This window comes from Littorina saxatilis, linkage group LG12 (genome assembly GCF_037325665.1).
Source record: "Littorina saxatilis isolate snail1 linkage group LG12, US_GU_Lsax_2.0, whole genome shotgun sequence".
Taxonomy (NCBI): domain Eukaryota; kingdom Metazoa; phylum Mollusca; class Gastropoda; order Littorinimorpha; family Littorinidae; genus Littorina; species Littorina saxatilis.
In genome coordinates, this window is record NC_090256.1 from 77,992,580 (window position 1) to 78,015,749 (window position 23,170).

At 43.2% G+C, this 23,170-nt stretch overlaps 1 protein-coding gene across 3 annotated transcripts in view; it reads left to right on the forward strand.

Annotated features, from left to right (window-relative positions):
- LOC138982839 (alpha-1,6-mannosyl-glycoprotein 2-beta-N-acetylglucosaminyltransferase-like) overlaps positions 1-23,170 on the forward strand; it is a 43,290-nt gene that overhangs the window by 9,074 nt on the left and 11,046 nt on the right. For 2 of the 3 annotated variants that reach the window (XR_011460990.1, XM_070356203.1), the window contains exon 2: positions 12,909-13,326. Coding sequence is in view for 2 of the 3 variants with exons in the window: in XM_070356203.1 (XP_070212304.1) it covers positions 13,024-13,326 (303 nt within the window). In the remaining variant the exon portion in view is untranslated. Of the gene's footprint in view, positions 1-10,625; positions 10,689-12,908; positions 13,327-23,170 lie in introns of those variants that run through there. The other variant, XM_070356204.1, reaches the window with a different exon arrangement.

Genomic DNA, 23,170 nt, shown 5'->3' on the forward strand with positions numbered 1-23,170 from the left:
ATATATATATATCATCAATTTTATAGTAGGTAACGGTGTAAATTACTTGCCATGTTCATGTCCATTATACGTTTTCCATATTCCATATGTGTCATTTAATTGTGTGTTGCTTGATGCCATGTATGTATGTGTGTGTGTACATGACTTTAAATAAGCATGGATGGATGTGTGCACTCGATTGTGTGTGTGAACCATGTATATATTTTCTGTTGTCAATTACATATGTTATACTATGCGTTTGAATCATTAAGTATTTTAGACGTCATACTTTTTTTCGTATCTTCACGATGGCTTTTTACCCGTTTAAATTTTAATGCTTCCAACTTTCAAAGCGCTGCACGGCTGGGAAGAGATGCGCACTTTTATCACTGTTGTTCATGTAGACGTAATCATGGATTCATGCAAACGTCATACCTGCTGTATTTTATTTTGTTTGTTTGTATAGTCGCGTGCGGTCGCGCAGTCTTTTTGGTCAGTTCCGATTACCTCCCATTGATGCGAAAACCTATATGACTGTTTTTTGTTATTTTTCTCTCTGTTAATTCACAAGTGGCTATGTAACATGTGTTACAGAATTGCACCGGTGTAAGGGTTAACATTTTATTTTTCACCAAGAGAATATAATTCATTATATGCGGGATAATGTGCGGGGGGGGGAGGGGTGCAAACAACATTTTCACAAGCACATAACCAACAAAATGACATCGCATGCGCAGCACACAAAGTGCGTAGCACGGGTACCACTAGTAGTTTATAATGTTTAGCCGTGGCTGTTGTCAGTTTGAAGTGGAAGCAGCGGTGTTAGTTTGCACTTTGTGAGTGTGCAGTGCTGAGCTCTCAGTTTGTTTGGAACATTTGGAAGCGTCAACATTGAAGGGCTCATGTACGACTAGGCTATGCAATGTAATACATGTAATGTGAGATGCCTCTTTCTTCGTCTTCTGAGTTAAAAAAAACACAAAAAAACCAACTAAGGTGTGTTTCCATATATATGCGCCACGTGATGGCAACAATGATGTGCTGTGCTGTGGTTTGGAGCGAATGGAGCAAAACAAATTGCTGCCGTGCTGTATTTTTATTTTAGTGGTCTTAGTCTTTCCAAATGTTTGAAGACCTCGTACAACCAGGCAATTTGTGGCCCAAAGTATCAGAATAGCGCAAACTCAGACTGCAGGGCCGGACTAGGGGGGGGGGGGGGGGGGGGGGGGGGGGGGGGGGGGGGGGGGGGGGGGGGGGGTTATGGGGGTTGGGCAACCCCCCCCCCCCCCCCCCCAGCCGAAACATGTACCTCATTTATTTAAAACATTTTTTATTATTGTTTATTTTATGCCGTTTCATGCAAGGAGCGACCATTTTCCTATCTCAGAATGTGACCTACCCATTAGCTTGCCTGACCCCCACAAGGGGCTCTGCCCCTTGACCCCGCCAGGGGGAACATCCCCCTGGACCACCTCTGGCAAACACCCCCCCTCCCCCCCTCCTCTTAGCCTGGCCCTGGACTGTATCATGTTACCAGGCTGTAAGCTTACTCCAATGTAAACTCAGTGCATAGAGTGGAGTACTGGTACAGTAGGTAATCTCTGTGCCCCCTGACTGGTTGATCGGAATTCCTGTGGGTAATATTCAGATTTCCTGTTCATAACCTCTGTAAATTGACCCCATTTTAAGACTGCCTGCATTTATTCTACGACCTGATTTTGTGAGGCTTTTTTCACATTTTGAAAGGGTTCAGGTTTCACTGTATGTCTGATGTTGTAAGCTATGCAACAGGTGGTAGACTGCATGCTAATTATTTTAATGGTTCTTACCAGGCACGCACACCTAACACAATTCTGTGCCATTTGGTTGCGCCTAGAGTGGTTTTCTCAATAGAGATACCATCATTCTTGTTTTACAATGTGGAATACATGAGCTCAGTGCCCATTGCCTTTGAAGGACACCTGGCCCCCTGTTGACAGCCCAGTGAAAAGGGATGATGCAGTTAAGGCCTTAATATAATCATCTCGTCTGTTACCCCACTGACAGTTATTTCAAGCAGCCTGACACCACATGGCAATTAATGCCTTTGCAATAACTACCCTTTATTTCAAACATGTATATGTCACGGTAGAGACAAAGATCTGGTGTCGTTTCTACCGGTAGAGACGACGATCCTCGTTTCTACCGGTAGAAACGACAATCCTTGTTTCTACCGGTAGAAACGTCACAGACGACGATCGTCGTTTCTACCGGTAGAAACGACGTTTCTACCGGTTGAAACGAAGAAATAATACACACGAGTTTTTAAAACAGATGGTTGCGAGTTGAAAGCGAGAGAAACTTTGATCTTGTCATTAAAACCGCTGGTAAAAGTCACCTCACATAGCACAACTAATACACAAGAGTCTTTAAAACAGCTGGTAAAAGTCACCTCACATAGCACAAATAATACACAAGTCTTTAAAACAGCTGGTAAAAGTCAACTCATATAGCAAAAATAATACACAAGGGAACTCTCTCCCTCCCTCCGGGGCCCCCCCCCCCCCCCCCATAAAAGGCTTGCTCATCACTAGACAGTTTGGAACTGCATTTAGTGCACTAGAAGAATTGTCAGAAGAGGGGTACACTCACCCACCAGAGTGATTGTCTTTGTTCAGACACGATCGGGTGGATTTAGGGTGACATTTTGTAGAGCAGGGTACTGCTGCTCGCTTGCACTTGCATTTAGCGGTGTTACATTTTCCCCTGCACGTGCACACGGAGGCCCCCTTTGCCCAGTTGGTGACTTGTCTTGACGCTTGAATGACGCTGATGTCTTCTAAACTCTCAATGTCGACGTCCAGGAGAGTGTCAAATTGCACATTTCTCAGATCTATCAAATCTGCCTGTTTAAATGTGTTCTTCAGCTTTCCTTTGTTTGTGAAAAGCTTGTAGACAATTTCAGACCCATTTTCAGTAGTCTTTTTCTCTACAGTCTGGACTTTGCAGGGGAGAAGTTTAGGATCTGTGTTTGTTCTGTCCACCTCATGAATGCGTATCCCAACTGTATCGTTTTCATTGTAAGAAATCGACTTTTTTGCCATCTTTGAGTCGAAGTTTACTTGCTGCCTGTTTGCTGACTTTAGATACTTATCTGTTGCGAGTTTTCGGATCTTGCTGTGACGGTTGTCGACAGATTGTGGCACGACGTGTGTTTTTTCCCAGATCGTGTATTGACCCTGGTTTAGGGGCTCACTAAACGGGTTGTTGGTTCTCGGGATAAACTCAGGATCTACGACTTGGGTTATCAGCTCAAACACCGATTGACTTTCTGTGTCAACGGCTTGTCCGTGGACGGTCTCTCTGCCAAGGATCTCCGTTGCAACTGCCACGACTCCCGTCTCGTTTAACAGATTGTATTCACGGCCATGTTTATATCGGTTGGTTGTGGCACGAGTGTTGTCGAGCACATCTGCTGGCGTCACAGCTGCGTTATCCCAGATCGTGTATTGACCCTTGTTTAGGGGCTCACTAAACGGGTTGTTGGTTCTCGGGATAAACTCTGGATCTACGACTTGGGTTATCTCAAACACCGATTGACTTTCTGTGTGAACAACTTGTCCGTGGACGATGTCTCTGTTGGTGATCTCCGTCGCTATTGCCACAATGCCAGAATCGCTTAAAAGATGGTACTTGTTGTTGTGACGATCATTGGATGAAGTGATTGGTGTTTGCAGCGGCTCCAAAAGCTCCGAAACTGTGGCATGAGTGGTCTCTGGTTGTGAGGGATCATCTTAATTAACATGTTCGATATTTCATGGTTATCTTCTTCAAGCAAGACGCCTTGTTTAGCCAGGATTTCCAGCGGGCTGCAGTGAGTCCTGGGCGGTTGTCCGAAGACCACCTCATACGGCGATTTCCCTGTTGTTTCGCTGACAGAGGTGTTGATGGCGTATGTGATGTGTAGCAGACCTTGGGTCCACCCTTTGTCTTCGTTTGCCTCCATCCATTTTCCCAGCTTTAGTTGCAAATCTCCATTCCCTCTTTCAACACAGCCTTGGGACTGTGGGTGGTGTGGACGTCCAGTAATGATAATCATTCCTTCCCAGATCTTCACCAGCTCCAAAATAACCCCTGCTACAAATTCCTTGCCGTTGTCAGATTGTAGAATCTTTGGCGCACCGAATAAGTAGAACGTCTTCAAGACATTTTCGGCCACTTCGACTGCGCGCTTGGATGTCATTGGGTGGACCCAGCTGAATTTTGAGTAGTGGTCTCTCAAGTGTATGATCCATGAGAAGTCGCCATCGGGTCTTGTTCTCATGTCGATCAGATCCATTTGAACTCGCGTCAAAAACCCTAACGAAATAATTGGTTTCCCAACTGCTGGTTTGTTGACAGTGGCACGGGTCGCACATTCTTGACAGGTCCGCAAGAACGACTGCACCAGATCATGGCGAATCCACGCGTAATTGGAACGAAGTTCTTGCCATGTCTTCGTTCTCCCGGAATGGCCAACTCTCAAGTGACATCTGGAAACAGGAAGGGCCATATTAATTAATCCATTTATAACACACACACACACACACACACACACACACACACACACACACACACACGCGCATGCACACACATAAATATTGCGGGAGAGAGGGAGAGGGGGGGAGAGAGAGTGAGAGAGAAAACGAAGGGAGAGAAGAGAAAGAGAGAGAAAGAAAACGAAGAGAGAAAAGAGAGAGAGAAAGAGAGAGAGATTATCCCGACTTACCTTTTGATGACATTGTAGAGGTCTTCCTTGCACACTACGGGCACACTTGCTTTTTTGCAATACAATATGATTTGGCCACCGATTCTCTGCAGTTTGAAGTGCCTCAGACACCAAGACTTAAACCCAGCGCCATTCCCACACTTCTCGCCCTTATCCAACTGCAAGGCAGATATAGCCTGTGTGTACTTGTCTTGTACGTGTTATCGTAAACGAGTCTCTTTTTGTTGAATCAAGGCTATCAATGTGAAGCCTTAACAATTTGTAGAACTCTTCTTTTTGTTCCATTGTCAACAATCTTTAGCAACAATTAAAATAGCCGGCTATAAGAATGTTGAAGGTCTGTGGAATACTGTTTTCGGAAGTCAAACTAACAGAGATATTTCACGAATTGTGTTCACTCTGAAGGAAAAAAAAGTTGTGATTGCTGTCTTCGTCTGGTCAGTGAAGGCAGTTGTAGTAGGTGAACAATATTTGCTGACATTCTCAATACATTTCCCACAAATGCACGTGCTCTGTAAACAACGTTAAAAATGAGTTCATTCCGGTAAGATAGAACTGTGTTCATAATTGACAAAATCACCTACATTGCACACACACACACAAACGTTTTATTCCGATCGTCGTTTCTACCGGTAGAAACTCCGATCGTCGTCTCTACTGGTAGAAACGTCGTTTCTACTGGTAGAAACGTCGTTTCTACCGGTAGAAACTCCGATCGTCGTCTCTACCAGATCTTCGTCTCTACCGTGACATATACATGCTCTCTCTCTCTCTCTCTCTCTATCTCTATCTCTATCTCTCTCTCTCTCTCTCTCTCTCTCTCTCTCTCTCTCTCTCTCTCTCTCTCTCTCTCTCTCTCTCTCTCTCTCTCTCTCTCTCTCGATCCATCTCTCTAATTTTGACAGTTTAAATCTTTTCTGATAAAGAAACAATGAATTTTGCTGGTCTTATGAATGCTTACGTTTTATGACAAATATTTATTCTATTCTATTCATACACAGACACACACAGACACACACACACACACACACACACAGTCACACCACGGACACACGCTAACACGTACACTGTGTCTCGATTCCCAGTCTACTATAATACAGTAAGTCAGTTACATGCAGTCAAAAGTGACTAATTGAAGAAGACCAAAGTGGGGCAGGGGTAATGTTGCAAGGGTATGTAGCATAATTCAGGGTGGTGAAAAAGGGACTCATAGAATTCTTCTTCTTCTTCTTCTTCTTCTTCTTCTTCTTCGTTCATGGGCTTAGACTCCCACGTTCACTCATGGTTTTAGCACGAGTGGATTTGTACGTGTATGACCGTTTTTACCCCACCATTCAGGCAGCATACGCCGATTTCGGGAGAAGCATGCTGGGTATTTTTGTGTTTCCATAACCCACCGAACTCTGACATGGATTACAGGATCTTTTCCGTGCGCACTTGGTCTTGTGCTTGCGTGTACACACGAAGGGGGTTAAGTCACTAGCTGGTCTGCACATAAGTTGACCTGGGAGATCGGAAAAATCTCCACTCTTAACCCACCAGGCGGCAGCGACCGGGATTCGAACTCACGACCTCCTGATTAGGAGGTCGACGTCTTACCACCACGCCACTGCGCCTCTAGAATTCAGTCTTCCATGTCCACGCAATGGCCAATACTGGCCATAGAGAGTGTTCTTAGTGCCACCTTCAGTGTGGACAATGTTTTATGACACAAATTCTGACCTTTATACAGAGTGGGAATCAGAATTGAGTTCCAGGCCTCACAAGAAAGAATAAACTGTTGCATGCTTGTGATAAAGTGTTTGAGTGTTGCAATTCTAAGTTAGGCGTATCAGTGTAGCAATTTGTCTGAAAACGTAGCATGCAACGCTGAAAGTTAAGCGTAACAGTTGGCAGCTCTGCTCAAGCTCACACAAGTTTTCTAGCCTGATCATTCTGGCCAGATAAAACAATACAGTTTACTTTCTCAGAGGGTGACACGAGGTAGAGCGTTGAAATTGAAGTGGCTGCGTTGATTAACATCATTTTGTGCTCTATAAGCTGGTTGGTTTTATTGCCAATAAGTCTGGCTCATGATCTTTATGAGATTTGTGTATCAAAGTCTGACTCTCTGCACTCCACCCTTTTTCAGCTACTTTGCTACAAATCCGAAAACAAAGAGACTGCCAACGTTCCAAAATTCAGAATAAAAAACCAAGAAAGGTAAGTTGTTGGAACGTTGTTATTGACAAAATTACGAATTCAGTTTTCGCCCACTCGCCAGGAAACTGACAAATATCCCAATAAACTTATTTTGATGGAATTCAGTTTTCGCCCACTCGCCAGGAAGCTGAGCGAATGAATCCTGGCGAGTGGGTGAAAACTGAATTCCATCAAGATAAGTTTATTGGGATATTTGTTTGTTTACTTGACCCTTTGGCTGGTTGTTGCGACATATGTCGCGCTACTTTACGAAAACTGTCACCTGGTTGTCACGACATATGTCTCGCTACTGGCTCAGTCTGGTTTGGTCAGTTCCGATTACTCCCCATGGGTTAAAAGACCCTTGGGTCGACATATTTGTGACTGTAACGTAATTTTGTCAATAACAACGTTCCAACAACTTACCTTTCTTGTTTTTTTACTTTAATACAAGTATTACATGTACATTTTAAAGCAATTTTGTGTTAAATGTTGACCTGGGTGGGATGTTTGATGATCAAGAAATCAGATATCCTTGGTATTTCTTCTACCTATGGTAACATGCTGTGCATTGGAAGATGTTCATTTAGAGAATATACAGTTGGATCTGTCTGTAAGGACCACACTCAAGACAGGTGGTCGCTATGGAAAAGGGAATCATTAAAGGAAACTATCAGGGATCCTTTGGGGTGGTGGTTGTAGGCAGGTGGTTGATATCGAGTGGGGTTCTCCAAAGCAGGTTCCACTGTATGATATATGTGCATTTAGATTCAATTCTCAAAGTTAAAGGAAGGTTTTGACCGCCGAGTGTTAATGGAAAACACAAATGACGAATTGGAGTTGGAAAGTATCACATGCATTTTTAAAAACTGAAATTTGAAGTAAACCCAGCAAAACAAATATCTGGACAGTTTTTGCACCCTAACTAAAACATGTACGCCTTTGTCATTTCACTCAAACTTTCTATGCCGTTAAAGGCATTTAACTTGGCTATATGGCACACTTGGCTACATGGCGCACTTGGCTATATGGCACACTTTTGAATTGAAGATACTTCTTTCTCAGGGGTCACATGATCACCACTCAAATAAGGGTACCCCCAATATCAACCCAACAAGAACGTAAGGTGCGTAAAAAAAATAAAAAATGGACTTAAACTTTGAATAAGGCACAACTCAGCAACTTGGCATACAAGCAGCTTGGATGGTCATGAGCCGTGAGGGCTAAAAGCAAGAGGTGACTAGCACATGCATGCACTACGACAACACAATACAGACCTATCACACAACCAATAAATTTTGTTGGGCAAGTGATAATTCACCCCCCGCGGGTTAGGGGGAGTCCCATATTGGTTGGGACGAGAAAGAATTTACCCGATGCTAACCAGCATGTCGTAAGAGGCGACTAACAGGTTCTGTTTCTCCTTTTACCCTTGTTAAGTGTTTCTTGTATAGAATATAGTCAATGTTTGTAAAGATTTTAGTCAAGCAGTATGTAAGAAATGTTACGTCCTTTGTACTGGAAACTTGCATTCTCCCATTAAGGTCATATATTGTACTACGTTGCAAGCCCCTGGAACAATTTTTTTATTTGCTTTTGTGAACAAGAAACAATTAACAAGTGGCTCTATCCCATCTCCCCCCTTTCCCCTATCCCATCTCCCCCCTTCCCCCGTCGCGATATAACCTTGAATGGTTGAACACGACGTTAAACACCAAATAAAGAAAGAAAGAAAGTGATAATTCAAGTTTGATAGGTCCATTATTTTGCAAGGCAGCTCAGGTTTGTGGTATTTCAAATTGGATATTGTTTTTTGTGTGTGTTTTGTGTGTGTAATAATAATTGTTTAGCACAATAGCTAAAAATAGAAAGTTGAGGTTTTTGAGATCAATTCACTTTGATAACTTTGTTTGAGCAAAACTGCTGGACAAAGAAAGTTGAATCAGATGTGATGGTATTTTCACACCTTGAGTTCTGTGTATGGGTGTAAAAAGTTCAGCTGGTGGCTGGAAGATTACAATAATAGCTGGCAATGGTGTTTTAGACTCAAGGTTGGGAGATGACAGCTGGCAATTGTGTTGTTAGATGTATGGAAGCTGATAGTCTCCAGTTGTAAAGGTATCACCTTCTTCTTGTATTGGTGGTCGACATGACCACCACAGAACACTATACAGCTGCCCAGGCTGTTTTACAGGGTAAGAGCATATCTTTCCGCTTGGACACATACCCATCCCCCGGCGGGTTAGGGGGAAGAATTTACCCGATGCTCCCCAGCATGTCGTAAGAGGCGACTAACGGATTCTGTTTCTCCTTTTACCCTTGTTAAGTGTTTCTTGTATAGAATATAGTCAATGTTTGTAAAGATTTTAGTCAAGCAGTATGTAAGAAATGTTAAGTCCTTTGTACTGGAAACTTGCATTCTCCCAGTAAGGTCATATATTGTACTACGTTGCAAGCCCCTGGAGCAATTTTTTGATTAGTGCTTTTGTGAACAAGAAACAATTGACAAGTGGCTCTATCCCATCTCCCCCCTTTCCCCGTCGCGATATAACCTTGAACGGTTGAAAAGGACGTTAAACACCAATTAAAGTAAAAGTAAAGTAAAGACACATACCCTGAAACTCAGCAGCCTGGCTGCTTCCTGTGCAGAGCGGGAAGTTTTGCAGAATTAATTTAGCAGGTAGCTGCCAACTGGTAGCTTTGAAAGTAGGAATGCATAAAACAATCCCATTCTGCGCAGAAATCAGACATGGTGAGGATTTTTGGTCTGCCCCCAAGTGGAAAGATAATTGTTATTCCATGTACAGTACAAGACAGGAGAGGAGTGTGGTGTTTTTCATGACAGTTTACACAGGCAGAGCTGCCAACTGTTAGTCGCTTTCAAGCGTAGCATGCCATGTTTTTAAGAAGAATTGTTACGCCAAGCTTAGAACTGCTACACTCAAACAAATAATCACAAGCATGCAACAGTTTGCTCTTTCTAATTAGTGAGTTCTTGTACTCATTTCTGATTCTAACTCTGTGTAGCGGTAAGAATTTGTGTCATCAAACATTGTTCGCACTGTAAAATGGCACTGTAGACACTCTCTATTGGCCATTATGTTTCTTTTTTTCTTCTATATAAACTTATTTTAAATATATATTTTCTTGCACGAAATAGCCTTAATGTGGATGTGTGAATAAATGTTCGACAATGCTACTCTTAAACACCATTTGCTACGCTGAAAATTTAAAAAGAAATCAAATTGCTACACTTGGGGTTTCACATTAGGTTGGTAGGTCTGCACAGGAAGGAAGGTGCATTTAACTGAGAGCAGCACACCTGCCGCTGTGCTCGCCATCATATTCTCATCAGCAGCCAACAGTATTACATCATATCTCTGCCACATTACCATTTGGATATAATCTTAACTCAGGCCTGTCTTTTATGTGGCTTTTTCCTTTTGTGTGTGAGCTAGTGTGTGGTTATTCTTGTTTCTCTGTTATTCATTGTCATTTTGAGGTGGCAGTTTTGTGTGTATCATTAAGCAGTGAGTGTGTGTGTGTGTGTGTGTGTGTGTGAGTGTGTGTGTGTGACTGAAGAACAGCTGGACATAATACTATTGACAGGGAAAGCGATTATTACCAGAAATTTCCGGTATTATACCGGTTTTGGGTTTCATTGCCCGTTTTTTTTCCCCTGCAAATATAAGTGAATATGTGTGTACTTGGTTTGGCTATATGCAGAACTTAGTGTTGGATTTCAGATTTCACAAGGCTCTGCTTTGGTATCTTTTGACAGGTTTGATATTATAAGATGTTTGGTGTCTTGTTGACAGACCAGCTTTTTTGTTGGTCCAAGGGGACCATAGCGTCTTTTGTTTCATCTTTATCAACCAAGGCCGAAGGCCGCGGTTGATAAATATGAGACAAAAGGCGATATGCTCCCCGAGGACCAACAACAAAATGCTGGTCTGACAACAAGCCACCAAACATCGTTTTTGTCATCATTTTGGTTGTGCAACAAAATGCACAATAACCCACAGGGAGACGAATTTTTAGAATCCAACTCCGGGCCACAAAGCATCGTCACAGTAGCACGAGATAACACGTCAAACTTGTATGTGACGTCAAACGTAGCTTGTTGACGCTTTTCTTCCAGTCTGAAAATGTACAGAGCTGCGATCATACCGACATACGTGTGAGTTCAGTAAGTGTTGAGCATATTTCTTTTCTTTTAAGTGTTTATGACTTTTCGTTGTGGATTTTGCAATACAGAGATAAGTTGCAAATTGACCACGAGTCGCCGCGGTAATTATCAACATTGATTGGGTCTTTGAGAGTGAATGCTTACAATCGTTGTCCTCGGAAACACAAATCCAAAGCCGCGATGGTTCCACACATCAAACAATCAGCCTGATTGGCTTTTACTTTGACAATCCACGTTTAACCTGAAAGCTCAAACCCATTCACCACCTCGATTTATTGCATGGGGAACATGAGATTTATTTCCCAGGTGTTTGTGAATGAAAACTCGTGAAAATGATGACAATATATATTATTAAGCATGAAGATTATTGGTAAAGCCTCACTAACTATCATAAGACAGGTTGAAACGTGTGAGGTTGTTTACCCCCCGCGGGTTAGGGGGAAGAATTTACCGGATGCTCCCCAGCATGTGGTAAGAGGCGACTAACGGATTCTGTTTCTCCTTTTACTCTTGTTAAGTGTTTCTTGTATAGAATATAGTCAATTTTTGTAAAGATTTTAGTCAAGCAGTATGTAAGAAATGTTAAGTCCTTTGTACTGGAAACTTGCGTTCTCCCAGTAAGGTAATATATTGTACTACGTTGCAAGCCCCTGGAGCAAATTTTTGATTAGTGCTTTTATGAACAAGAAACAATTGACAAGTGGCTCTATCCCCTCTCCCCCCTTTCCCCGTCGCGATATAACCTTCGTGGTTGAAAACGACGTTAAACACCAAATAAAGAAAGAAAGCGTGAGGTTGTTTCAGTGTGGAAGAAATTTTAAATAAAGTAGAAATTGAGAAACACACAATGTGACAAAAATTTGTTTTGATTATCTTGTTCAACTCAGACTTGATTTTGATAATGTCATCAGTCATGACCCGAACTGCCATGACAAGTTTTCTTTGCAGGAATGGATATGTTTTCTCTTTCTTACTTTTGTGTCTTCTGCTCTCCCACACACACCCCCCCCCCCCCCCCCCCCATAGTGAAGGAGGGAAAAGGAAGCTGGTACTGTTACAATTGTATGACCAATATTGCATGCAGTTAACTAATTACATATTACTGTTGTGTCATTAAAAGGTGGGGTTTTTTAGTGTTTTTTTTTAAATGTCTTTGTTTTTATTCACAGTTCAAAGCTTCAGACAGTAAATACCAGTATCACAGGTCAGGATGTGAACAGCTCATCTTTCTTTTTTTGTGCTTTTTCTTTTGACCTGCATTTTGAATGTTATATTTAACCCCTGTAGCTTTGAGTTTGATATTTTTACTGTGATGAAGCAAACTGTGATGCTGGCTATTGATCTGTTCGCCACGGTCAATCGTATTACTCTAGTAAGTGCTCACCACAGGCTGTTGACAATTTATTGAAATTGAAAAGGCGCATCTGTTTCACTCCAATCTAACCCATGTGCCTATAATCCGCGGCTACCGGCTTGTCCGATGGTGAATTGCACTTTGTCACTGGATGATATCAGTTCCACATTGACTCGCACTTAACTTACCTGAACTGAGAATTAGTTAATGACAGTGGTGCGATTGCCGCGGATGAGTGAAGAAGAGATTTTGACAGTATACTTTTTTCACCACTCCATGGCTGCATGGTTAAGTGCTCAGTGAAAAATGAGTTGTGCTAATTGCAGGTGGTTTTACTGTTGCCAAGCAAACTGTGATGCTGGCTATTGGTTAACTCCACTGTCAATCATATTACCACCAGTGCTCACCACCGGCAGTTTTACTGAAAATGAGTTGTGCTTAATTGCTGCTGTGTGCAGGATATCCAGAGGATGTCAGCGGAAGTAGAGCGACAGAGAGCTACGTGGATTTCCCCTTGCGTCCGGCCAGGGCGTGAGACCCAGACTTGGTGACGAACGTTGTACGCGAGGGGGAATGTTCAGAATGCGCCTGCACCCCCGGCGAGCTCTTCGCATCGTGCTGGTGGTGTCCATGGTTCTCTTCGTCATCCTCAACTTCCAGATGATCCCCGACTCGTCGGAAGAGCAGCGGCTGAGAAACCACCACATGGTGGCGGGCGGGGGGCTAGCGGTGGAGGACATGCATGTGCAGCTGGGGAACAGCCAGCGCAACGCGCGTCATGGCGATGATCACAAAAGCGATGCAGATTTTCGTGTCAGTCTTTCAAGGCCTGTGCATCCTAAGATTGTCATCGCAGCCGGGTCCAACCAAACACAGGTGAGTTTTAACTTAAGAAAGAGTCTGAGAGATTCTTGCTTCTTTGTAGATGTGTTCTTCTTTGCTGCTGGTCGCAAAAGGAGGAATCAGGGTAAAAAATGAAGCAGCTTCAAGCTTATCTAAATTTGGTTATCGATGTTGCACATACATCCTCTTTTAACACAAAGGTAAAACAAAAGCAGTGTGGACATCCACCGCAAGGCAGTGTATTTTAGGTTTGAATATGGTAGCTTTGGTGTTCAGATCTCAATATCTACAGTAATGAGCTCTTTGTAGCAGTAGTCCTTTCCCCCATCTAACAGAGAGGATTTGTTTGAGAACAAAATAAACGCATGTTTAGAATGTGACACCGCATGAAACGTGCGTTATGGTGGAGATCAAGTGGAAAGTACCTCTAGGGCATATAAAGCTGAGATGGATCTGTGATAGATTGCATTTTAACTTTAGATTACCTTGGAAGGCAGCATAATCTTTGATAAGCTGCAGCAACCAATACATACTTTATTAGACATACCCACAGAGATATAGAATAGAGCCACCAAGCGCTGTGCTGGCAGCGGAAACGATTGCAGCTACCGGGCCGCCATTTCGCTGTGCCCATCCCACAGCCTGACCAGTGTACATTTCAGTGGTAATGTGGCACACTGGGCTTCTTATCTCCGTCGGTTGATTAGAATCAGCTGGCATAATGTTATTGAGTAATGAAGAAACTATTCAGAAAATAATATGGTCTGCTAGTGGCGGTACCTGGTGGATGGAAGGGGGAGAATGGTATTTCTTACCGCATACTAAATGTAGATGTACGCGTTGCTTCATACGTTACACTGATCGAAAGAGAGAAAAAAAACGGGCGCACAGTCACACACACACGAACGAACGAACGAACGAACACACACACACACACACACACACACACAAACAAACACACACACACAACACACACACACACACACACACACACACATACACACACACACACACACACACATGCACACACACACCTGAGACTGTCAGACAGATTGAGACAAAAAGGTTATACGAAACCAAGAACATTTATAACAATAAAAAAAATGCTGCAAAACCAGTTAGTGTCACAAGAGAAGCCAATCAGACGAAGCAAACATCAAGATGACAAAGTTAAACAAATTTGTAGATGTTACTCATAAACCTCTCTCTCTCTCTCTCTCAGTTATTCTCTGTATATATTTTCCAAGGACAGGTTCGAAGATTAGGCTTAGCCTAAAACCTTTATCCTTATGATTGTAATAAAGTTCTGACTTCTGAGTTCTCTCTCTGCAAATGAAACAAAAAAGCGTCTCTCTCTCTCTCTCTCTCTCTCTCTCTCTCTCTCTCTCTCTCTCTCTCTCTCTCTCTCTCTCTCTCTCTCTCTCTCTCTCTCTCTCTCTCTCTCTCTCTCTCTCTCTCTCTCCAAATGAAACAAATCTTTGGTAATAAGAAACACAAAACATCAAAGCTTAATTTGTCAATACAAGCATATGATATAATTATATACACGAGTGAATAAAAAAAAGGTAACAATAAAAGAAAAAAAGGATAACATTTGTATAGTCAGCCTGTAATTCCAGTGATTTCGTGTGACTACTGGTTCTTAAAGAGGATGAGTTTCGTCATTTTTGACTCACATGCGAAGCAAAAGTGAGTCTATGTACTCACCCGAGTCGTCCGTCCGTCCGTCCCCCCCGTCCATCCGTCCGTCCGGAAAACTTTAACGTTGGATATTTCTTGGACACTATTCAGTCTATCAGTACCAAATTTGGCAAGATGGTGTATGATGACAAGGCCCCAAAAAACATACATAGCATCTTGACCTTGCTTCAAGGTCAAGGTCGCAGGGGCCATAAATGTTGTCTAAAAAACAGCTATTTTTCACATTTTTCACATTTTCTCTGAAGTTTTTGAGATTCAATACCTCACCTATATATGATATATAGGGCAAAGTAAGCCCCATCTTTTGATACCAGTTTGGTTTACCTTGCTTCAAGGTCAAGGTCACAGGAGCTCTTCAAAGTTGGATTGTATACATATTTTGAAGTGACCTTGACCCTGAACTATGGAAGATAACTGTTTCAAACTTAAAAATTATGTGGGGCACATGTTATGCTTTTATCATGAGACACATTTGGTCACATATGATCAAGGTCAAGGTCACTTTGACCCTTATGAAATGTGACCAAAATAAGGTAGTGAACCACTAAAAGTGACCATATCTCATGGTAGAAAGAGCCAATAAGCACCATTGTACTTCCTATGTCTTGAATTAACAGCTTTGTGTTGCATGACCTTGGATGACCTTGACCTTGGGTCAAGGTCACATGTATTTTGGTAGGAAAAATGTGTAAAGCAGTTCTTAGTGTATGATGTCATTGCTAGGTTTAGTTATTTGACCTTGACCCTGAAGGTCAAGGTCATGTAAAGGTCAAGGTCAAGCATGTGAGTCGTATGGGCTTTGCCCTTCTTGTTTTCCGAATGTGCTGTCCTGTGATCTTTGTGTTGAACTGTTTTGCAAGATGATGCATGCGAATTTTGCAGAAGGCAGGGGCCGATACTTTGATGAATGCAAATATGTGGTTGTTGTCCGGTTCTGTGTCCATCATATGGTCAGTGAGTGTGTGAAACACGTGTCCCGCCACTTCTTGCAACACTGCGTGTGACAGTGCTGAGGGGAATCCAGTGCCTTGGGGTAGTCTTCCGTCGTTGACAAACAACATTCTCTGAAAGAGCTTCTCAGTCACTGCGCAGATTTTGACGAGGCTATCGGATGGCTTTGTCAGTCCCCCTCGGTCTTTCTGCAATACCAGGCAAAGGCTGGGCTGCGTGCCGTCCAGACACTTTGTTGTCAAAGCCGATCGACAGTCGGGACAGTGAGTGCTTCGGGCTACCATCTTGGCGACATATCCGGCAATGTAGCCCACTGCAGCTTCCCGAAAAATGGACAGCTCGGGCAGGTCTGGCACTTCCTCGGTGATGTCGTCGTCATCTAGGTGTGATGTTGAAGTCATGCCATAACGACGCGCAATCAGCATGTCCTGTGAGGAGTCAGGGACAGCCCTCCTCATTGTGTTGCATGAAGTGGCCGTGGTCAAGACTGCGGTGAAGTCCTGTGGTGCTGAATTCCTGGTCACAATCCGGACATCATGGCGCATCAAGAGGCGCTTGTAGATGGCAACAAACTGCCGGGCTGTTGGTTTGTTGGAAAAGCCTCCCGAAGCCCGAACTGCCCCAAAAAAGAGCTCAAGGTGATCCTGTGAAAGTTTGTATGTGAGCAGATACTGGAGGGGTTTCTGCGGGCCAACATGCTGCTCGTACAAGGCCTTTGTAGCTTTTATTGCTGCCATGAAACCAAGGAAGGCTGTTTTCTTGGGTGTTGTGCACATGAGGTTGCCAGCGACGTCTCGTACTGATGATAAGTAGCCGTATGCTTTGTCCAAGAACGCAAAGGAATCTGCTGCTGTTTCGGGCTTGAGGGCTCCTCTATTTCTTTAAGCGAACTTATTCCTTGAGTTCAGGATGTCAAAGAGCTTATCTGCGGTGCGAATGAAGTCTACCGTACCCTGGCAGTTGTTGAACTGACCCAGCTTGAGAAAGTCCCTGCAGAACACGAGAGCGTCAGCCACACTGTTGCCCAATGTCTGAGCCGCCAGCTTGACTTTCATTTTTTGGCTCGGCCATGACAGGTGTTCCTTTCTTAGTCTGTTTCCCAAATGCAGTCCCTCCCTCTCCTGAATCTCGTGGAGTTCCTCTAAGTACTTCCATCGAATGATTCGGCCTGAACCGTCTTTTAACAAGCCGCAAGAGGCAAAGCCGTTTCTGAGCAGCTTCAGCATGTGACAGACGTCAAGAAGGACTTGTACCTTGTCTTCTGGGTGTGATGGGTGTTGAAAGGCAGGTTCGATTTTGTCGTGGTGCATTGAGGCTCCAAGGTCCCTGAGCATGGAGAAGTGGCAAGACGGGCCGTCACAGGTTAACGACACTATACCTTAACTCCGGTGTCTGCTACCTTCATCAAACATTGCCGGATCAGATTAGCTCGTTCGGAGCCTGACATGCCTTTGATCAAAAAGCAGACCTGTTTACACTACACATTGAGCGTAGTAAACTACGATTTTGGTCCCCAAACTACGCAACTACGCATGCTTGTCTTATACTACGCAAACGTTTCGTTTCGACTACACATTTTGACATTTTGAATACGCAAAAACGCGAGCGAGTTCCGATCCATAATTTGTACTAACCGGTTGTGTACTGCGTGCAAAACATGCCCGGCGCCCGCGAGAGTAGCGTAGTCAGTTGGTCTTGCTGCTGTTATTACAACTATCGCGGGCGTTTCAGCACATACTTTTCTGAACGCGGTCACTTCGTAGCTCATTCTTTCTGGAGGGAAAAAAATGGCTACAGCGACGAACACGGATTCAGAAGACTTTGGCGATCAACCGCCACGGAGCAAAAAAAAGAAGCTTGGTCAAACTCCCAGCAAGGCTTTTCTGCCAAAGTACTATGAGGAGCATCCATGCCTAGTTTCGTGGAGAAAAGGGAAGCATTTTGCCCACTGCACTGTGTGCAACACGGCTTTTTCAGAGAAGCACAGTGGGCTTTACGACCGTGTAACCGCCACAAGAAAAGCACTTCTCATGAGGAATTCGAGAAATCCCGACCAAAGCAGAGGAAAAATTGGACTGTTTTGTGAAGAAACCCGTGCCAGGGAAAGAAGACCAAGACAAGCTCACTTTTGAGAGATCGGTAACCAGAGCAGAGGCAATGACCTGCCATATTATTATTATTGCCGACGCAAACCTGTTCTGTTTATATGCAAATTTGCCTTCATGTTGATACACATACTCCCAGTCCCTACTTTTTGTGACTTGATGTTCTCAGATTGTCACAGGTCTTGAATAGGGGGTCCCACTGTATATGAACTGCATACCCCTCAACATAGCTTTTTTTTTAACAAATGCATGGGTGAAACTTTTCCGCCTTAGGGCGGAAATCCGCCAAATGAAATTGGTCAAATAAAGAATTCCTTATTTTGAAAATCTGTAAAAAAAAAATAAAAAAAATATTTTTTTTTTTTTTCGCCGGCGATCCGATCTGTATTTTCTCTAACACAGTGACCGGACATCGCTGAATCTTTGTTTCCCTGAGCGCGCGAATTATCGGACTACAGCTTGGCATTTGTTATCATTGTTTACTGTGCAAATTTGTGTGTTTGAGATACCAGGAAAGGCCTACTTTTACCCTTAAAAAGCCTGATTTTTCGTTTTCTTCCGGGGGGCTTCGCCCCCCTGGGCCCCCTAAGAGGGCGTTGCCCCTGCACCCCACCAGGGCGTGGGCGGCCCCTGGACCCCGGCCTCATTTTCCTTATTTTTAATTCTGATCAGTTTCACCCATGCAAATGTTCCAAACTAGTTAATAATTTTTTTCTTAACAAATAAACTTAATGCTTGGCTTGTATTTTTGTGGGGGCTTTGTTTGTATTTGTATGAGGAGTATTGTTCACATTGTAATAGTTTTGTTTGGAGTGTTGAGTGTTTGTTTTAGTACGGTATAAGTAACTGTTCTGTTTTGCGGTTTGGGTTGATCAAATTGAAATACTACACATTCACCTGCCAAACTACACATTTGCCTTATTTTCACACCCAAAACTACACATGGTACATTTCAGGGGTAGGCAGGTCTGAAAAAGTATCCAACAGGTACCTTCCAAGATCCGTTGATGCAGACTAGCATGAAGACGAGAGCGTCTGTTGCTGGGGGAGCAGAGTCGTCAATCACACCCGCACCAACGTCAACAAAACCAACCATCTTTTCGCCGTTCCATTCGACGTGTTTTTTTATGGACATCTCGTCGATCATCAAGCTGCATACAACTTCTGTCTTGTTCTCCTTTGCTTCTTTTACATTCCGCTCAAGTGACGTGAATACCTCGATCAGAGGTGAAACCAGGCTCCCCGTCGATCCCACCAAACCACCGTCTGATGGTATTCAGGTGTGGAAGTCCCAGTCCGAAGGTGTCCCTGACATAGTTGTATGCCTTCGAAGAGTAAAATTGCAAAGTCAACGCAAAAGATTTCAAGGCAGGGTGGTACTCAGCTGTCGATTTGCTACCTTTCGTTTTCATGAGTCGACGCATTAGCTGATGGGGAACACACGGGAACGAAGTTTCCAGATGTTCTGCACAGTTATCTGAAATCAAATTTGTCTGCTTGAGATTGTCAACGACGCCTTTTAGAGTTTTTACTCTGTTCCTGCAATCTTCTGTTTTGATCTCGAGCGAGCTTAAGCTTCTTCTGGAAGTCACCAATCGTTTCAATCGCTAAGTCAAGTTTTCTTTTCATTTTAACGGGAGTGTTGAGCCCATATGAATGATCACAAAAAAACATTCAATTCACTCTGCCCTGCCCTGGTACTTGTAGATGGTGATGGTGGGTCATCTTCCGTCAGTGTCACAGTCCTAGCAGCTGGAGCTCTCCGGGTCTGTTGTTTCTGTGGAAACAAATCATTATATTAACCTTGAATTGTTTAATTATATTCCCGCAAACAACAGATACCCCCCAACCAGCGCAAACACAATGCTTACTCTCTCTCTCTCTCTCTCTCTCTCTCTCTCTCTCTCTCTCTCTCTCTCTCTCTCTCTCTCTCTCTCTCTCTCTCTCTCTCTCTTTATTTCATAATTGATGGAAATGATCGCTGTTTTACTGTTGCTGTGTATTTCTTTAAGTTTTGCATTATTCAGCTTACCTTGACTTGCAGGTGCTGTGGAAAGTCGAACAGCGTGGGAACAGCAGTTTTCACAAGACGTGTAGTTTGACCAAATGGGTCAAAGCAAGATTCTTCAAAATGACTTGAGCACAGAACCATGGTGTTTGTCGCTTGGAAGCCTTCCCTTCGAAGCGCTCTGGTCCATATGTTACGTCTTTCTGGGTCTTTTGGGAACCTACAAATAAAAAAATCATGGATTACGTACTTGATTAGCACGCGATTCCCATTCTGTGTTTCCAATTGGCATATTACAGGTGAGGTTATTTCGATGACACGTGTAAGCGCGAATGAAAAAACAAATGTAACTTACCGGTGCACCGTTGTTCCTGTTTCTTTTCCCTTTAGTCCTTTCCCATCGGTCCTGTAGTGGCACCCCCATGCCACGCACTGTGGCATACCTTTGCTTTAGATCGTCTGTTGGATCTCTGAGGAATAAATAAACAAAATGGATAGGTAATTGAACACAAAGTATGTTCTCTTTTATAATAGAGGATAAGCTTATATTTAACCGTCGCGCAGACAATAAAATAGATCTAAAACTGATCAGATGTTTACAAAAGTACCCACTGTGTAACCCAATTTAGTCTGGAAAATCCAAAGATGTGTCACTGAAATATGTAGTTTAAGACATGACCTATACACAAGTAGGCCTATACGTGTTCAGTGAAACTGAATTGTCCGGCTTCCCGACGAGTGTAATTAACTATTAAGAATACATTTTAAGTTCACTAACTTAAATGTTGAGGATGAGAGCTGTTTAATTCGGCAGTGAAAAAAATGCACTTACCATGCAGGCAGCTTGTTTATTGAAGAGGAGAGTCAAATGTCGGCACCACTGACTGATTAGCAGAGCGAAAGCAGGGTGTGCCAGCGAAAGAATGGGCACACCGCGATGGCCGGCGCGTGGGTCTCGGTTACTGCATGTGTTCCGGCGCTTGGTGGCTCTATTCTATATCTCTGTGGACATACCTATGAAAGCGATGGAACATCACCGTCAGTGTGATGTCAGATTACAACTTTTGACATTTGTCCATTCAACTTCCTGGTGAAGACCTCCAAAAATGGATGTAAATCTACGGCATGCGTGATGAAGAGACAAAGAGAGATAGCAGTCTTAGCCCTTTGATCCCAACGCTCTAAGCCTGCTAAGGCAGCACTCCCAGCCCTTTGATCCCAACGCTCTAAGCCTGCTAAGGCAGCACTCCCAGCCTGAGGGGTTTGGGCCTGACTGACAAATCGAGTTTTACGCCCTCTTAGCACCAATCGGTCGATTAAATTACATATTCTTACTCCGAATCACATAAAGCATTGACACAGTCTGAGATGCTAAGGTCTGAAAAGGCTACCCGTCTTAAACAATTTTAAAGGGAAGCAACCCCACCACAAAAAAAGTGTAAACGGAGCCATGGTAATGACCACACACCCAGGGAGTTACCTCTCATTGGTGTGTACTACGTCACTACCATTCCTCAACACGTGGTCAAGATCATACGACTTTTTCAGCTTCTGAGAGAAGGTCGTGGATTTTTGGCGCTCTCGTGGCTTTTGCTGTTTGGTGTCTGCTTGACACCCACCGGCACCCACTTACCCGTCTTATTACCTTCTGCGTTGGTAGTTGGTGAGCTTGTTCCTTTTTATATTTAGTCAAGTTTTGACTAAATGTTTTAACATAGAGGGGGGAATCGAGACGAGGGTCGTGGTGTATGTGTGTGTGTGTGTGTGTCTGTCTGTGTGTGTGTGTAGAGCGATTCAGACCAAACTACTGGACCGATCTTTATGAAATTTGACATGAGAGTTCCTGGGAATGATATCCCCGGACGTTTTTTTCTTTTTTTCGATAAATGTCTTTGATGACGTCATATCCGGCTTTTTGAGTCACTTGAGAAAAAGTGACTCTATGTAATCGGTCAGTGTTAGTCTGTCCGGCCGGCCGGCCGGCCGGCCGTCCGGCCAGCCGGCCGTCCGTAGACACCACCTTAACGTTGGACTTTTCTCGGAAACTATCAAAGCGATCGGGCTCATATTTTGTTTAGTCGTGACCTCCAATGACCTCTACACTTTAACGATGGTTTCGTTGACCTTTGACCTTTTTCAAGGTCACAGGTCAGCGTCAAAGGAAAAATTAGACATTTTATATCTTTGACAAAGTTCATCGGATGTGATTGAAACTTTGTAGGATTATTCTTTACATCAAAGTATTTACATCTGTAGCCTTTTACGAACGTTATCAGAAAAACAAGGGAGATAACTAGCCTTTTCTGTTCGGCAACACACAACTTAACGTTGGGCTTTTCTCGGAAACTATAAAAGTGACCGGGCTCAAATTTTATGTGAACGTGACTCATTGTGTTGTGAATAGCAATTTCTTCCTGTCCATCTGATGCCTCATATAATATTCAGAACTGCGAAAGTGACTCGATCGAGCGTTTGCTCTTCTTGTTGTAAAAGTTGAGGCGGAACTGTCACACCCTCATTTTTCAATCAAATTGATTGAAATTTTGGCCAAGCAATCTTCGACGAAGGCCGGGGTTTGGTATTGCATTTCAGCTTGGTGGCTTAAAAACTAATGAGTGAGTTTGGTCATTAAAAATCGGAAACTTGTAATTAAAATTATTTTTTTATTAAACGATCCAAAAACAATTTCATCTTATTCTTCGTCATTTGCTGATTCCAAAAACATATACATATGTTATATTTGGATTAAAAACAAGCTCTGAAAATTAAAAATATAAAAATTATGATCAAAATTAAATTTCCAAAATCGATTTAAAAACAATTCCGTCTTATTCCTTGTCGGTTCCTGATTCCAAAAACATATAGATATGATATGTTTGGATTAAAAACACGCTCAGAAAGTTAAAACGAAGAGAGGTACAGAAAAGCGTGCTATGCAGCACAGCGAAACCACTACAGCGCTGAACAGGCTCGTCAGTTTCACTCTGTTTTGCACAAGCGGCGGACTACGGTCATTGTGAACAAATGCAGTAGTGCGTTCAGTTTCATTCTGTGAGTTCGACTGAGCTTGACTAAATGTTGTATTTCGCCTTACGCGACTTGTTATTTTTTG